Here is a 19,169-nt window from a genome sequence, read left to right as displayed (position 1 = left end):
GTTTTATTATTTTCATGTTAGTTTAATGTTGTCCAGGTATAGAATGACTTCCGGAGACCAAAGGAATCGAAGTTAGTCTACGAACGAAGTGTAAGAAAACTTTCAAGTTATAATGTTTATTGTGCAGACTTTTCATACAAAAGTTGTGTGTAACTTTTATTTTAAAAGTTGGAGTGGGGAAAAGCTTAAAGAATATTATTTTAGTTAGCAGGCTAGCTTATGGCCCATTACCCAAAAGTCGTTGCGTCAAACTTTTCTCTCCTCTACCTCTAATCTTCATGCCGCCTTCCCTTCTCCCTTACACCATTCGAAAATCTGCCTCCACCCCTAGCAAGAAGAAGTTCGGTCATCGTTTGTTTGTAGGGCTAACTTGCACCCGAGGTCAATGATTTCTCCATATCGGCAATCAAAGGCAAGTTTTTAATGTTTTGAAACCATCATTAAAGAATATAGGTATTTTTATATGAAAATTATACTTTTTGATGTGTAAGTTATGTATATTGCATTGATTCTATGTGATTTTTCGGAGAGAATGATGTAGAATTGGGATACGTGTATCGTTCTTGACGTTTTTAGAAAATATTTTGATGTTGTATGTGTTCTTGTCGTAGAAATATGGGAATGGTACTCTGGCTTGAACCCCGGAGAGGCCCTTCCAAAAACTGAAAGTTTAAGCAGCCAAGGTCGAGATGAGAGGCATATTGGCCAAGGCCAGTATTGCTTCATATGCTTGTTGTACAACGACCGTGATCACGAGAACCCAATGTGTTCATAAATGGTGGCTAACACAATTGCATGTATTTCATCACCCAAAAATGAATAATTTTATGATATATGATTTATGCATGATGTTTTTATTTAGTCAAGATCATGTTTTTACGTTTTAATTTTGAAATAGCTTTGAATGTAAGTTTTTTGCTGAGTCGTTAGACTCACTATACTTAAATGATGTAGGTGATGAGGATATTAATGTTGTTATCGACGAGTATGTTGAGGTACAAGAAACGGAGTAGCCGGTACGGCAAAGGACGATGCAAAAACGCGCTGTTAGAGAGATCTTTATATTTTTGTGTGCATCTTGAAAGTTTAGTTGAAGGGAAAACTATTTATTTTTTTTGGGCTTGATGGAAAACTTCTGCGAACGATTTTAGTACTGTTGTTTGATACACAATTCCATTAAATAAAAATTTCTATTTTTCCGCATTTTCTTAAGTATTTTAAGATGTTATTTCAGTAGCGTCCTTGTGTTTCGGGGACGTTACAGCTTGGTATCAGAGTGGTTAGTTCTGTAATACAGTGCGTGCATATATTCTCGCCACGACTCGGATGCTTCGTCTTCATGTCTGTAAGTTTTAAAGTTTCAAGTGATAAAATGTTATATAGCATTTTAAATTTATGATGTATGCATGTTAAAGGTTATGTTTTCTATGTAAAAGTCGTGACTGAGTGTGTGGATGATGTTGGACATCAGGACTATGACTACTCAGAGAGGACAGAACAACAACGATGGCAATGATCAGAGCAATTTGAATAATAAGAATAATTAGTTTTTTACGGGTCTAGCCGCAATTCTACAGGAATAGAATCGTGATCAAGGGGAGCAGATCCAGCAGTTGCTTCAGGCTTAAACGGCCAATACAGGAAATAACTGCACTGTAGCAATCACGAACCCCATATTCAAGCTGTTCAAGAATTTGGGGCCAAGTAAATTCAAGGGATCATCTAATCTGATTGTGGAAGAGGAGTGGATCGGGTTGTTGGAGACCATATTTGAATTCATGCAGCTAACAGACACAGATAGATTAAGGTGTGCTACCTTTATGTTCTGGGACGATGCCCGTATTTTGTGGCAAGGAGCCCGGTCTGATGTGAAACTGACCACACTGACGTGGAATGGGTTCAAGGATTTGTTTTATGGGTAGTACTTCACTGTGAGTACCAAGAACCGGTTGGCAATGGAGTTCTTGGAGCTTCGTTAGGGGAGCATGGGCATAGCGGAGTATGTCAAGAATTTTGAACGGGGGCGGTACTTTGTGCCCTTGATTTCTGAGAGACCAGAAGAGGATTTGAAACATTTTATGGAGGGTCTGCATGCCTCTATTGGTCGTGATGTCCAATTAAGTGGGGCTACAACTTATAGGGAGGCTATGGATCAAATGATGCTAGCGGAGAAGGACAAAAATGATATCATAAAGGAGGCTCAGGGAAAGAGGGCTAGCTACCAAGGCCATGACCAGCATGCGATTGGGACAAAGAGGCCGTATCAGTCTATGTCTCAGAGGAGGCTGCAACAACAACATTTATCGATTCAGCCTAAGCCTCAAAGGCAATGACCAGCAATCGGTGGTGCTCCCAGGACTAACATCAGGGCTGCATGTCAAAAGTGTGGAAGGTTCCACCCAGACCAATGTATAATGGGATCTAGTGTCTGCTTTCTTTGAAAGAATCCGGGACATTTCGTGAAGGATTGTCCCCACTCTAGGGAGCCAATTAAGGGACGAGTTTTTTCCATGAAGCAGGAGAAGGTGGATACAGACTCTTCTATTGTCACTGGTATAATTATTAATTGTTGGTTTTCCTGTTTGTGCTTTGATTGATTTGGGTTCTACGCATTATTTTATGTATGTGAACATTGTGGCTAAGTTGGGGGTAGTACTAGATCAGTTGATTTTGGGGCTTAATGTTTTTTTACCTTCAGGGGAAGAATTGAGGAGTAACAGTGTTGTGAGAAACTATAAAATTTAGATGCAGGGTCACAAACTATGTGCAGATTTTATTGTGCTGGGTATGACAGATTTTGACGTAATTTTGGGTTGGACTGGTTGTCCCAACACGGGGCTACCATTGACTGCAAGAAGAGAACAATCACATTGAAACCGCAAGGGGGGTGAGGCGTTTGTGTTCTATGATACACCAAGGCCGACTTTACCTCATATGATTTCAGCAAGTAAGGCTTGGCAGTTGTTGAGAAAGGGGTGTTTAGGCATCCTAGCGAGTATCTCTTGAGAAGTAGATTTTCCTTGATCGAAGTTAGAAGAGGTAGAATTAGTGAGGGAGTTCCCAGAGGTGTTCCCAGATGACGTTGTGGGATTACCTCCAGCTAGGGAAGTGGAGTTTGGAATTGAGTTAGTAATTGGTACTACGCCGGTTTCTAAGCTATCGTATAGATTGGCACCGACCGAAATGAAAGAGTTAAAAGATAAGTAGGAAGAACTGCTAGACAAAGGGTTCATCAAATCGAGTGTGTCACCCTTGGGTGCACCAGTATTTTTTGTTCCCAAGAAAGATGGGTCGATGAGGTTGTGCATTGATTACAGAGAGCTGAACCGACTCACAGTGAAGAACAAGTATCTACTACCGAGAATAGATGATTTGTTCGATCAGTTTCAAGGGGCGGTGGTGTTCTCCAAAATTGATTTGAGATCAAGCTTCCATCAGTTGAAGGTGAAAGATGGAGATATCCAGAAAACGGCTTTCAGAACTCGTTAAGGTCAATATGAGTTTTTGGTTATGACATTTGGGTTGACGAATGTACTGGCAGCGTTCATGGATTTGATGAACCGAGTGTTTCAGCCTTTCTTGGACCAGTTTGTCATAGTCTTCATATATGAAATATTGGTCTACTCTCGTAGTTGGGATAAGCATCGTCAACATCTAACTAAAATATTGCAGACTTTGAAGAAGAATCAACTGTATGCGAATTTCAAAAAGTGTGATTTTTGGTTGGAGCAAATCATATTTTTGGGTCACATAGTCTCGAGTAAGGGGAATGAAGTTGATCCAGCTAATGTGGAAGCGATTTGGAATTGGTTGCTTCGAAGAATGCTACAAAGATTTGGATTTTCTAGGGTCTTGCAAGTTACTACCGGAGGTTTATTAAGGATTTATTCAAGATAGCTCTACCATTGACGTCATTGACCAGGAAGGGTGTGAAGTTCGAGTGGTCAGACGAGTGCGAGGAGAGTTTCATTAAACTAAAGGAGAGATTGATGACATCGCCAGTGCTAGAAATTTCGGAAGGCACATGTCGATTTGTGGTTTATACAGATGCTTCTAAGAATTTATTGGGGGCAGCCTTGATGCAAGATTACAAAGTGATAGCTTATGCATCACGACACTAAAAGTTCATGAGAGAAACTACCCGACTCATGATCTAGAGTTGGAAGCAGTGGTGTTCGCACTAAATTTGTGGAGACAATATCTTTATGGTATGAAATGTCAGATTTTCACTGACCACAAGATTCTTAAGTACTTATTCACCTAGAAGAAGTTGAATATGACGGAGAGGAGATGATTGGAGTTGGTTAAGGACTACGACTACGGCATTAGCTACCATCCGGGTAAGGCTAATGTGGTGGCAGATTCTTTGAGTCGCAAGTCTGAGACTTTGAACCAATTGACAACACAACAGGAATTGATTGCAGAATTTTAGAGATTGAGTTTGGAATTAGTTGAACCTAGGGAGTTGGGAAGCTTGGCATCTTTATCAATAGTGCCGAATTTGATTGACAGAATTCGAACTGGCCAAGTGTTGGATCAGCAGTTGATCAAGTGAAAAAGCAGAGATGAGGCTAAGGGTAATACCTTTTACACAGTGAAGGATGGGATCGTGCAGTACAAGGTTAGAATGTGGGTGCCAGCAATTGACTCATTGAGGGAAGATGTGATTACTGAGGCTCATACTTCTCCGTATTCCATTCACCCTGGGAGTATAAAGATGTTCAAGGATCTGTAGTTGTAGTTTTGGTGGCCATGCATGAATAAAGACATTGTTAAGCTCGTAAACGAGTGTTAACATGTCAGCATGTTAAAGAGGAGTATCAGAGTCCAACAATTCTTCTGAAACCACTTCCGATTCCCACGTGGAAGTAGGAGGATGTCACCATGGATTTCGTGGTAGGATTGCCGGTTACACCACAAAATATGAACTTTATTTGGGTGATAGTTGACAAATTGACGAAGTCAGATCATTTTTCTACCGTTTAGGACTACTTTCTCGATGAATCAGTATGCAGAATTGTACATTCAAGGGATAGTCAGATTACATGGGGTATAGACCCTGGATTTACTTCGGGGTTTTGGGTGAGTTTGCACTGTGGGTTAGGTACTAAGTGGGCTTTCAGTACATCATTTCACCCACAGACATATGGGCAGTCAGAGAGAGTTATCTAGATTCTTGAGTATATGCTAAGAGCTTGTGTAATCGATTTTAGAGGTAGTTGGGAGTCGAATTTGCCTCATCTACAATAACAGTTACCAAGAGACGATTGGTATGGTTCCATATGAAGCCTTGTATGGGAAGAAGTGTAAAACTCCTTTGCATTGGGATGAGGTTGGATCTAGTATCCTCGATCAGAGATAGAATGCAGAAAACCCAAAGTCGTCAGAAAATCTATGCCGTTCAGCGACGTATAAGTTGAAGTTAAAGGTTGGAGATCATGTTTTTCTGAAGGTGTCACCTTTGAAGGGATTAATGAGGTTTGGAAAGAAAGGGAAGCTGAGTCCGAGATACATATGACCTTTCGAGATTCTAGAGAAAGGTGGGGCTCGATCTTACCGAGTTGCCTTACCTCCAAATATATCGAATGTACACAACGTGTTCCAAATATCCATGTTGAGGAAATATGTCTCGAACACATCCCATGTGGTTCATCATGAACCAGACCATTGGACACCAAACTTGTCTTATGAGAATATGTCTGTTCAAATCTTGGACCAACAAGTCACAAAGTTGAGAAACCAAGAAATCGGAATGGTTAAGGTTTTGTGGCGTAATCAGTTGGTAGAGAAAGCTACGTGGGAGACTGAGGATGATATGCGTAGTTGCTATCCAGAGCTGTTTGGTAAGTCAAATTTTGAGGACGAAATTCTTTTAAGGAAGGTAGATTGTAAGGTCTATTAGTCCACTAACCCTCTCACGAGGATTTAAAATGTTTTAATTAAATTTTTTTATAATTATATGTATTTTATTTAGGAGTGTTAAAAAGTTATTATATGTTATGCCAATGTTTTATTATTTTCATGTTATTTTAATGTTTTCCAGGTATGGAATGATTTACGGAGACCAAAGGAGTCGAGGTTTGCCTACGAATGTAGTGTAAGAAAAATTTTAAGTTAAATGTTTTGGTTCTGCATACTTTTAATACAAAAGATGTAACTTTTTTTTTAAAAGTCGGAGTGGAGAAAGCCTTAAAGAATATAAAATCAACGGGCCATCTTTCGGCCCATTAGTATACCCCAAAGTAGTTGCGTCAAACTTTTCTCTCCTCTTCCTCTCCCCTTCATGCCGCCTTTCCTTATCCCCTACCCCATTCAAAAATCTATGTCCACCCATAGCAAGAAGAGGTTTGGTCATCCTTCGTTCGTAGGGATAACTCGCACCCGAGTTCAAGGATTTCTCCATACCAACAATCAAAGACTAGCTTTTAATGTTTTGAAACCACAATTCAAGAATATATGTATTTTTTAATGAAAATTCTACTTGTTGATGTGTAAGTTATGTATGTTGCATTGATTTGAAGAGCATGATGTATAATTGTGATACATGTATCGTTCTTGACGTTTTAGAAAAGATTTTTGAGATTTGGTGAGAAAACATGTTTGAATCTAAGAATTTTTTCGTGTTGAGTTATGTTGATGCATTTTTGGGTTCAAATACTTTGAGAATGAATCGTTATATGAGTTTATGTCATGTTTTTAATCTGTTCCTTGTCAGAAATTGATGTTTAAATGTTTGAGTGCGTATTAAATTATTTAAAAATGAAGGAGATGTGTTTAGTACCCTTCCTGAACCTGCCTGTGTGCACAGGCAGTGCGCTTTAGGCTGGAGCGCGCAAAAATGCATACTCCAGCGCACCCAATCAGGCTGGAGCCTGCATATTTTCAAGCTCGAGCTTGATCTATCAGGCTGGAGCCTGCAGTATTGCATTCTCTAGCCCGTAGTGTTCTTTTCCAAATTTTCAACACGTGTTTTTGACGTTAAAAAATTCATGTTTATGATCTTTTAAGGTGTTTTAAGTATTTTTAAGAGTTCTTATGCAAAAAGTTTTAAGTTTTGATGCAAAAAACGAAAAGAACGATTCACATGGATCGATTTAGCTATGTTTTGTACTTACATGTAATTTTTCATCACGAAAGTTATGTTCATTATGGAAGCATAAAGTTTTACGAATGTAAAGTTGTTGAACTCATTTTTTTTCAATAGCATGCATGATTTTTAAGCAAGAAAAGATTCAAAGGCATGAAATGTTTATGAACGTTTATGAGAAGTTCAAGTATGATGATGATGTTACATGACAATGATGAAGTATGATGATGAATGATGATGCATGAAAAATATTTTGATGTTGTATGTATTCTTGTGGTAGCAGTACAGGATTGGTACTCCGGATTGAGCCCCGGAGAGGCCCTTCCAAAGAATGAATGTTTAAGCGGCCAAGGAGAGATGAGAGGCATATTGGCCAAGGTCAGTATTGATTCATATGCTTGTTGTACAACGACCGTGATGTAGTGACCCTAACCCGAATGCACTACTAATCAGAGTTTTAAGCTTAAATAAGCATGCAATAAACGATAATTAGAGATAAGCTACGAAAACCAAATAAATATTGGTCTGACAGAATACAACCTGTAAAACAAATCCAATTATCCAACTCAATTGAATTAGAATCTATATATAACCTAGTTACTACTCCTGTATCTCTGCTTGGTCACCACATAAATCCCAAGTCCTGGTGGAACACTTGCAACTGTCTCGACGAGTAGGGTGTCCAAAAAAACAGAAAACACTGGACGTGAGCATTAAAGCACAGTACGAGAGTACGAATATACACACGCTATGAATGCAAATGCAAGTGTAGGGTACTAGAAATCTATCCAGAAAACTGCTCAGTCAAAGATGTCATGGTATGTAGCACGCTGGACCATCGCATCAGGAGGTGGCTCCCATACCATAAAACTGTGGATATATCCGGATCAAAGTCCATGAAATCCATCAACTAAAAATATGGGGCTGAGCGACCCATCTACCAGTAATATAAATAAGATAACATGCTCAACATGACATGCATGCAGCATAATATCTGTGTCATAATAATGCACACATAACCAATGCCACATATTACATGCAAACATAGATTATGTATATTATACCAGGCTATCTCGGATAATACGTCCGTACCTCAATGATATACTCCTAGATGCCACATATCTACATTCCAACACTGAAATAAAAAATATCCATGCATCACTAATCATGCTCTAAAAGCATTAAGTAAGCTATTAAATACTCCCTAATATTTTCAGACAACTCGGACCATACCTGCGTCCGTCATGAGCCCACTGATGGTGATAGCCCCAAAACTTGGGCACAACTCCGCTACAACTTTGGCAGCGCTTCGTCGCCTCTTTTCCCTTAAATAGAATGTTCAAAAAGCCCTAAAACTAGCTAGAAAGAGAGAGAAAGAGGGAATGGTGCGATTTGAAATGAGGGCTCTCAACCTCTATTTATAGACGGAGTTCGGAGCATCCGATCCCTGCGATCGGATCATCCGATCTCCCCAATCAACCCCTCCAAACACGTGTCCTTGCTATGACATCACTGTTTACGTAATATGTTTGGATCTTCCGACCTAATCCTTCGGATCGTCCGAACTCCTACAGCTGACCAATCAAATCTCGATTCTTATCTTATCTAATTCAATGGAGATTGGATCGTCCGATCTCCTCGGACCCTCCGATCTCAAACAATGCTTCCGAACTCGCAATGCTCTGGATCTTCCAATCCACCCGAGAGCTTGAACTCCTCCGGATCATTTTTGAGTGTTTTGAATCCATTTTTGAACTCTTTAAACTTATTTGAGAATCCCTTAATCATGTTTCCCAATATAAACATAATTATGCCACTAATCAATGACTATTTATTAATTTAGGATTTGGGTTACTACACTCTCCCTCCCCTCCCCCCAAAAAAAAAAAAAAAGATTTCATCACTGAAATCCAGGGCAATCCTGAGAATGTAATGCATAACACAACTTATCACATTTACCGATAGCTCCGGTCTAATCAAACATTTGATCGAATAGCTTTCAACCACTTAGACCCCACTTAAACATGCATGGTTGATCCCTCACTGAAAAACATCAAATATCAAATGACAATCTTAGAACTTAACCTCGGTTCTAACTCCATGCTTGCTATCGAGAACCCCAAGCTAGCGTTGAAATCAATTTCCTGACAACTATCTACTAACTGCAATTCCATAATCCACTGGAATTTTGAACAACACAATTATAAAAAATTCTAATCATTCGGCAACTTCAATGACAATCTAACATATCACCCAGAAAATTACGTCAAGATTTCTGCACAATTACTATAATTATGCAATCTCTGAGACTCCAAAAGATCTTCAATTACTGTTGATTATCACAATAACTGCTAACTAGCTATTAACACGATCCCTCTGATATATAACTCAAATATCACGAGGTTTCTATAGTCTTCTGACTACCCACCGGATACTAACTCTAACTGAAACAACAACACTGATTGTGAATCTTAATAATGACATTTTTTTGCTAAGACCGTAACTTATCATCAGCTATCTTCCAGATACGCACAATCCCTTCCAGTATCATTCGTCCGCATCAATGAGAAGACAGGATACATGTACACTGTATCTCTAACTTTCCTGACACTTTCATCGCATGGTGACCACATCGTGCACACCACTCTTTCTTATCTGAAAACTTCAGATTACCTTTCTAGTGGCATGATTACAATCCTATGGTATACTTGAACTGATTACAACCAGTCCTGATCCTAATATTGGAATCTCACTTCTAGAGATATCATCCAATTGATTTTAATGGTCATTCTGCCACGGATAATAACAAAATCCTGAAAATTTCCTAGAATCAAAGTACGTACTTTCAGTACTTATCCTGTCCGATGCAGTATAACATTCCCAAAAAGGAGACCAACTTATGGAAATGGATAGTAAACTCTTTTCCGACCCCAAAACATATTGCGACAACGTCGTTGTCCACAACTGGTTGCGATCAGTCGTATCGCGCCCAAATTACCAGACTCGACTCAAATAAATAAAATATGCAGTAGTGAGAGTAGGGATCGTTCCCACGAGAAAAGTGAAATTTATTTATTTTAAAATAAAATAAAGGGGGTTTTGAGTTTTGAATTAACTACTAAAAAGTAACAACGCTTAAATTCAAATTTTATCACTAACATGCAAGATTGAAAATTATACTAAAGAAATCAATTAAAAACAAGCTTTGGTATCGGTCGACTACACCCTTGAAATCATTCATTCGATCATTGATTATCTAAAAATAAGTAATTCTATCGAATATTCATCATTGGAAATTATATTTTTGTTTTACCTTAATCTTAGTTAACTAGACACAAGCGTTCTAAATTAACCCTTACCAATGAATCAACCCAATACAAGCGATTAGATTTAATTCCAAGGCATCATACAAACTAGTAAAACTGATGAATCTAGACAACACATACACAAGCGAATGTATTTAATCTAGTCAATTGTTGTTCCTAAAATTTAATAAACTCACAAGCGGATGATTATTAATTGAAGTTGCTTCACAAATCAGATGATTCAAACAATTACAGATTTGAATTCTAATTTAGCAGTACTTTGTATGAAAAATCATTAGTAATTCCTGCCAACAATCAAACACACATGCATGGCAATCAAATCCAAACAACTCTTGATACTCAATTAGAATTAAACAATGAAACTGAATCTCACAAATAAACAAACTCAAGGGTTCGTCTTCCTCAACCAAGTATTAAACTTAGCCAACAATATTCATGAATTCTCTAGAAAAATTCATGAAATAAAATTAAATCTAAGTAAAAAAGAAAAGAAACCTAGCCGCCAAAATGTTCTCCACGTTCTATGCCTCCAAGTCTGATAAAAGATACTGAAAATCGGAATTAAAAGTCTTAAATATAGACTAGAGTCCACAAAATAAAAATTTCCTTTTTATGATTTTTTTTCCCAAACTGCGCCGCCGGCTCGATCCGCTGAAGTTGACGGAACGAGCCAGAATTTCTCTGTCAAAATTTTCCTCAATTTTTCTCTTCTGGCCGCTCATTTTTTTTCCAGCGCGCAACGTTTTTAAACATTTTATATCTCGAGATCTAGCCATCGGATTGAGCTAAAATTTGGACAGCTACTTTAAAACATCATGAAATTTATTTTGAACGATGGAGATTGGATTTGAAGCTCTCTAAAATTAAAAATGAGTTTTTGATCATTGCTGCTTCGTAATTCATTCTTGTGCAATAGCTTTTCCATCTTCCTCTCAAATTCATCTACCTTTTGCTCATTCTCCTTCTTCTCATAAATCCAACCAAAAACAATAATTAAGAACTATAAAATGAATTAAAGCAATGCAAATTCTCCTAATTATATCAATTTACTCAAATAACCATAATAAATTATCACCACATCAAATTCCCCCATACTTAAACCTTGCTCGCCCTCGAACAACACAAAATCAAAAATACATTCAAGCTCATGATCCATAATGAAGAATAACCATGATTTACACATTTTTACCTCAAGAATTAACTCAATTCATGATCAAGAAAGGCGTTAAAATGCTAACAACGGAACAAGTTCAATATCCAGACATTTCAACTAGAGATATAGCCCCGAACGTGTGTGTGTGTGTATGGTCATTAGCAAGTTTCATGCACACTCCACAGATCCATTCAATGCAAAACCCCACAATAGCTCAAGTTGCACACCAACAAATCAAATTAAACTATTGAGAAGTTTTATAGTTTTTTCACCTATCCGAGTAATTGCACTCGGTTATCCTCAACTCCATACATTCTCCTCCATATTTAGCTCTTGGAATTTGTAGGACTAGAATTTCAATCCTTATTCCAATTCCTCTCCTCATCTTACTAACTCCATTCTTTGCTTTCTTTTATTTTTTTGCGATTAAGCTCAAAAGGGTGGTTGATAGGCTAGCGACTTCTTAAGACTATCACAAGGCTCACACGACCTTTACTATGTCATATACAATTCACAAGCCATGACTCATGCGTGCCAAATAATATTCAAGAACCATATCAAAGTCTAATTTGCATTGGAGATCAAAATGTTCCAAGGTTAGCAAATCATTTATTTTCAAAAGCATGCATGTCATCAATTAGATATCATCATGGGCTAGTGATTTTCAACAGTCAAATTCATCACAAACTATGAGCTCTAAATTTTTTTTTCCTCATAAAAAATGGCTAAATTCTCTCAATGACTGGCTAAGTCCTCTCCCCCATACTTAAAATCTTACATTGTCCCCAATGTAAGAAAAAAATGAAAAACAAAAATAAATAAATACTAAGAATGAAAAGAAATACTCCCATTGGGTTGTCTCCCAAGAAGCTCCTTTGTTTACAGTCGTCGGCCCGACTGTATGCTTCAGATCCTCATGGAGGTTCATATCTGGTTCCCTTGTCCACCTTCACCCACTTGAACAATTTTGTAGTTATTTTCTGTCTATGCTTGTTCTTCTTTGATTTTTTGCTGGTCCCCGTCTCTTGACTATGTTTCCCTTTCCCAATTGGTATTCCTATTGCTTTATCTGGAGGAAGTTTTGACTCAGTTTTAGGTACCTGCAAGTCATAAAGAAAAATTTTATCATGAAAATTCTCAACAAGTTTCGCCATCACTTCCTTCAACTTACCCCTTTCACAACTTTCTTATGTTCTAGTGACGAGTGATTATTGACATCCATATGGTTAACAACACTTTCACAACCAGGAATTTTCAGAGTATCAAAAATATGAAACTTAACAATCTCCTCATCAAACTCTATAGTGAGAGTGTCATTGTTAATATCTATGATAGATTTTGAAGTTTTCAAAAATGGTCTTCCTAGCAAAATTGGACTATTCAAATCATTGTTTTTTATGTCAAGAACATAAAAATCAGCAAGAAAGACCAAATTACCAACTTGCACAAAAACATCTTCTAACACACCCCTAGGATGAATAGTAGATCTATCAGTCATCTGGATAACAATTTCAGTTTCATTCAAAGGTCCTAGTTTTAAAGTAGCATAAAAACAGTATGGCATGACATTGATCGATGCTCCTAGATCTAACATGGTCGTCTCAAGCTGAACATCTTCTATTTTACAAGGAATCGAAAACATACGTTGATCCTTGAATTTTGTGAGTACGTTTCTTTGAATGATAGCAGAGACCTGTTCTCCCAATTCAACTTTCTGAAACCCCTTCAGTTTGTGTTTTCTCTTCACAGTACATAATTCTTTTAAAAATTTAGCATAGCGAGGTACTTGCTTAATAGCATCTAACAATGGAATATTGACCTCACATCTACAAAAAACTTCATACAAACCCTTGATATCTTCATCCTTCCTAGACTCTTTCAATGCAAGGGAAAAAGGGGCTACAGGTTTACACTCAGAAAGAGGAGGAAATTTACCTCTTGGTGCTTCTTCGTGATTAAGCTCAGTCTCCTCTACCTTGGATTTCTCCTCATCTTCGTTCTGTACTGGCTCTTTCACCTCTTCTTCATGAACCTTCAACTCTCTTCCACCCCTCAAGGTGATTGCACTCACATTCTCCTTGGGATTCACAACTATCTGTGATGGTAAGCTGCTAGAATTTTTTGCCTCCAACCTGTTAATGGCGGTTGCCAACTGCCCCACCTGGGTGTTCAAGTGTTGGATACTTGCTCGAGTTTCCTATTGAAAATTCAAAGTGTTAGTTGCAAGATCCTTAACTATATTTTCTAGAAACTCACCAGGCGTTGGAATTTGAAGACTTTGTGGTGGAGGATATGATGGCCTATATGCTTGATTATTTGGTTGCATGTGAAGTGCAGGCTGATTCACCGGAGGGTTTCCATATCTAAGATTGGGATGATCCTTCCAACCTGGATTGTATGTGTTCGAGTAAGGATCATAATTTCTCTGTGGTGCCCCAGGAAATCCTCCAGCTGCATTGACTTGTTCTCTCGTTTCTTCTTGAAGCGTGGGACACATGTCAGTTGAATGTCCCCTTGCAGTGCAAATTCCACAAACCTTCACATTCTTTCCATTCCCTACATCCATTTGGCACACAAGAGATGTCAGATCAATCAGTTGTTGTTCAAGGGAAGAAACATTTACCTCATTACTCCTTCTAGGTGCAGAATCACTCCTGTTAGTGCCAAATTTATGAGAATTGGCAGTCATATTCTCGATCAAATTCTTTTCTTGGATTGGAGTTTTGTCCACAAAAACTCCTCCACTGGCCGCATCCAGCATATTCATGTCATGAGACAACCAACCTTCATAGCAGTATTGGATTAAAAGATTTTCACTTATCTGGTGTTGCGGACAGCTAGCACAAATCGTCTTGAACCGCTCCCAATACTCGTGAAGTGACTCTCATGTGTACTATTTGATTCCATAGATCTCCTTCCTAATGTTTGTTGCTCTCAAAGCTGGGAAATATTTCTCTATAAAAATCCTCTTCATTTCAGTCCAAGTTGTGATGGATCCAGGAGGTAGGTAGTATAGCCAATCCTTTGCAGCATTTTTTAAAGAAAAAGGAAAGGCTCTCAACTGGATTTTCTCATCTGTTACCCCATGGAGTTTCATGCTCGTGCATACCACATGGAATTCCATCAAGTGCTTATGGGGATCTTCACCTGCAAGACCATGAAAGCAGACATTAAATGTATTAGCCCAGATTTTAATTCAAAAGTAGCATTAGCTTCTAAGGTAGGAAAAGTAATGCATAAAGGCTGCTGGTTTAAATCAAGAGTGCCCAGTTTTCTCAAACTCAGATTGGCGTTTGCAGCCATCTCTTCTCTAGGTTCTTCGAATGGAACCTCTTATTCCTCTTCAAATATCCTTCTCGCTTCTCTCCTTCGACTAAGCAATGTTCTTTCTATCTCTGGATCGCATGGAAATTCTTCTTCAGAAGAGTCACCTGAAAGCATGAACGAACTAGAGAAGTACAGGGGAAAAGAATAGAAATAAAAATAAAAAACAAGAACACAAATAAATTAAGTGCCTTCCCCGGCAACGACGCCAAAATTTAGAAGTGCTTAGTCGTATCACGCCCAAATTACCTGACTCAACTCAGATAAATAAAATAAGCAGTAGTGAGAGTATGGATCGTTTCCACGAAAAAAGTGAAATTTATTGTATTCTAAAATAAAATAAAGGGGGTTTTGAGTTTTGAATTAACTACTAAAAAGTAACAACACTTAAATTCAAATTTTATCACTAACATGCAAGATTGAAAATTATACTAAAGAAATCAATTAAAAACAAGTCTTGGTATCGGTCGACTATACCCTTGAAATCATTCATTCGATCATTGATTATCTAAAAATAAGTAATTCTATTGAATATTCATCATTGGAAATTAAATTCATGTTTTACCTTAATCTTAGTTAACTAAACACAAGCATTCTAAATTAACCCTTACCAATGAATCTGTTGGATCTCGGATCTCTATCGTGCCCAAGGCGCAGCGGAAGTTTAAATTTTTATTTTGACATTAAAAATATTATTGGACACTCGTATGGTTTAAATAAATCATTCATAGCGTGTTAAAAGATTTATACCTATCAATATTAAAATATTGACGATTGCTCCAACTATTTCGAAAAATCAAAAATAACTCTTGTTGTATATCCCTATGAACAATCAACTGAATTTTTTTTCCTTTATTCAAATCAGGTCCACGACAAGATTTCCTGTCCCTCTTCTAAATCGCACTTAAAAGAATAAGAAATTTAACGAAGAGAAAAACGAAGAAGATGACTGGAGAAGAGAGATAGCAGAGAGAGAGAGCTTCGAACAGAAACAATTCGAGCATCGAATATATTCTGATTCAACCCCAATCAATTGAGATATTGATTGGGGTGAGTAAATGAGTTGTCGGGAGACAACTCATTTACTCCTCAAATTTGTTTTAATTATAATAATAATATAATATATATCATATATATATATTATTATAAACATAAGGCCCCATATATATATATATATATATTGTATGAGCCCTTAAAATCCAAGTCCAACTTGGAAAAATTAATTAAACTCTTTTAATTAATTTTGCTCTCAAAATTTCTATAAGCTATTATAAACAATTTATAATTTTATCTATCGATCCAGTCAAATTTGTTCATCATAAATTCAACTCTTTGAATTTATTATCTCAACGGGAACAGGAAAACCAGTACTTGTGTAACCCTCAATGGTTCAGAGATACAGCTAGTCGTGGGTCAAGGCTTACCCTTATTAGCCTCATTTTATGCATCAACTCTTTGATCATAAAAAAAATTGTCAGAACTCATTTCTGATTTGACCCATCGAATCATGGTAAGAGCATTAAGTAGCACCGCCCCATGATTCCCTAGGTATCACTGATAGTGCCTGCAAGAAACAGTCGATTATGGTTAACGTAAAGTACAGTCCCTTCATCTCATATATCCCGATTGAAACTGCAACCATTGGTTCATCGAGGGTTGCATGTGAATTTCGATAACAATGTGATGTCTTTGAGAATACATAGTGGCATCGCATGTGTAACTTGGTAAACACTTTACTCAACTATACATCTTACACTCTGGCCAGAGATTCCATGCACTATTATCTCATTTTATCACATAGGATATCCACACCCATAGGTGGGCGGTGAATCCCCAACTACAATGCACTGGCTCTTACATGTGTTGCAACTGTACCCAACCTCACCACCTGATGACCCTCATGGAGTCGATAAACGAGTCAAAGTAAAGTCCTAGCATGTAGAGCCTCAGTGTTGTCCCGGGTCGTAAGGACTAATGGTGTACAACCATAACCACAGACTTATCCACTCGATGAATGATAACCACTTGGGAAGTTCGAGGGAGGGTAGTTCAGTGAACTCATCGTATGAGCACCAATCTGTATGCTTGAACATCTCTATGTCCATACCAATGAAATGTGGTACACATCATCATGGATTCTAGTCTCGAGCTCGAGCGATCCTTATCCTTATTTTGGACGGCTCAATCGACTAGGAACTTGATTTAGAATATACAGTAATTAATAATATGTGTTTCATGATTGCCATCACATGTACAACCTCATATCTTACTATGATATATTCAAGGTCTTTATCTATGCAGCTTGCATGAGTGTACAGATAAAGAAAATGCAAAATAAAAGATTAATTATATTAAAATAAAGATTGTTATTACACTTGAGTCAATAAAATCTCTGACCAACATTTGGCTTGCAGGGAATCTACTCTAACAATCTCCCACTTGCCCTAAAGCCAACTACTCATTAGTTTTTATCCCATTGTTTTGCGATGCTTATCAAACAATGGTCCTGGCAAGGGCTTTGTTAGTGGATCAGCAACATTATCTGCAGAGGCAATTTTCTCGATAGATATGTCTCCTCTTCCCACAATCTCCCGAATGATGTGGAATTTCCTCAGTATGTGTTTGGATCGCTGACGAGACCTTGGTTCCTTTGCCTGAGCAATGGAACCAGTGTATCACAGTATACCGGGACTAGATCAACTCCATTTGGAATAACGTCTAACTCTTGGACAAAATTCCTCATTCAAACTGCCTCTTTGGCTGCAGCAGATGCTGCTATGTATTCGGCCTAAGTGGTGGAATCCGCAACTGTGTCTTGCTTGGAACTCTTCCAAGAGACAGCAGCACCATTAAGCAAGAATACAAAACCAAAATTCGATTTTGAATCATCCACGTCACATTGGAAGCTAGAATCAGTATAGCCTTCCAATTTTAATTCTCCACCCCCATAAACCATGAACAAATTCTTAGTCCTTTTCAAGTACTTAAGAATATCTTTCACGGCTTTCCAATGCTATGGACCAGGGTTAGCCTAATATCTTCTTGCAACACTCAGAGCATATGCTATATCAGGACACGTTGATATCATACCATACATGATACTACCAATTGCTGATGCATAGGGAACACGTGTCATCATCTCTATCTCTTCATCAATCTTAGGGCACATTGATTTAGATAGAGTAACACCATGACACATTGCTAAGTATCCTCTCTTGGACTCTTCCATAGAGAATCTTTTAAGTATGGTATCAATATACGTTACTTGGGTGAGCCCCAGCATCTTCTTTGATCTATATCTATTGATTGGTATTCCTAATACATAAGATGCTTCACCCATGTCTTTCATGGAGAATTTACTTGCTAACCATACTTTAGTTGATTGAAATAATCCTATATCATTCCCAATGAGGAGGATGTCATCAACATAAAGTACTAGGAATGTCACTGCACTCCCACTTACTTTCTTGTACACACATGGTTCCTTGGGATTTTTAACAAAATCAAACTCTTTGATAGTGTTATCAAATCTGAGATTCCAACTCCTAGATGCCTGCTTGAGACCGTAGATCGATCTATGAAGTTTGCATACCTTATGCTCACTTCCCACTGATGTGAAACCCTCAGGTTGAGATATATAGATCTCTTCTTTAATGTCTCCATTGAGGAATGTTGTTTTCACATTCATCTGCCATATTTCATAGTCATACTATGCAGCTATGGCTAGCAATATTCTAATTGACTTGAACATAGCGACCGGTGAAAATGTTTCCTCATAGTCAACTCCTTGTCTTTGAATATAGCCTTTAGCCACTAGTCTTGCTTTGAAGGTCAATACCTTCCCATCCGCCCCAAGTTTTCTCTTGTAAATCCATTTGCATCCTATGGGAACAATTCCCTCAGGTGGATCTACTAAAGTCCATACTTGGTTCGAATACATGGAGTCCATTTCGGACTGCATGGCTTCAAGCCATGTAGATGATTCAGCATCAGATATTGCTTGTTTGAAGTTTTGTGGATCGCATCCATCATTAGGCTCATCATGGCCTTGTTCATGAAGATGCGTATATCTTGCAGGCGGTCTGATTATTCTTTCAGACCTTCTAGATATGTGCGACTCAACTAGTGGCTGTTGGAGATTGGGTTCAACTTTTACAATCGTGGTTGTATCTTGAATTTCCTCGAGTTTTATCATTCAACCTTTTCTATCTAATAGAAACTCCTTCTCCAAGAAGGCGTCATTTCTAGAAACAAACACATTTGCTTCTTTTGGATGATA

At 37.9% G+C, this 19,169-nt stretch overlaps 1 protein-coding gene across 1 annotated transcript; it reads right to left on the bottom strand.

Moving 5' to 3' along the window:
• Positions 1-12,480: 12,480 nt before the first annotated feature.
• On the bottom strand, positions 12,481-14,333 carry LOC140879295 (uncharacterized). Its single transcript, XM_073282973.1, has 6 exons — positions 13,914-14,333; positions 13,353-13,763; positions 13,211-13,307; positions 13,004-13,096; positions 12,738-12,892; positions 12,481-12,666 (listed from the first exon to the last, which is right to left on the bottom strand). Exons 1-6 carry the CDS (start codon positions 14,331-14,333, stop codon positions 12,481-12,483), a joined length of 1,362 nt encoding a protein of 453 aa, XP_073139074.1.
• Between the last annotated feature and the right edge of the window lie 4,836 nt (positions 14,334-19,169).

The sequence above is a fragment of the Henckelia pumila genome, chromosome 2 (genome assembly GCF_033568475.1).
Source record: "Henckelia pumila isolate YLH828 chromosome 2, ASM3356847v2, whole genome shotgun sequence".
Classification (NCBI taxonomy): domain Eukaryota; kingdom Viridiplantae; phylum Streptophyta; class Magnoliopsida; order Lamiales; family Gesneriaceae; genus Henckelia; species Henckelia pumila.
Note: the sequence above shows the minus strand (reverse complement) of the source record. Positions and strands in the feature narration are given on the sequence as shown.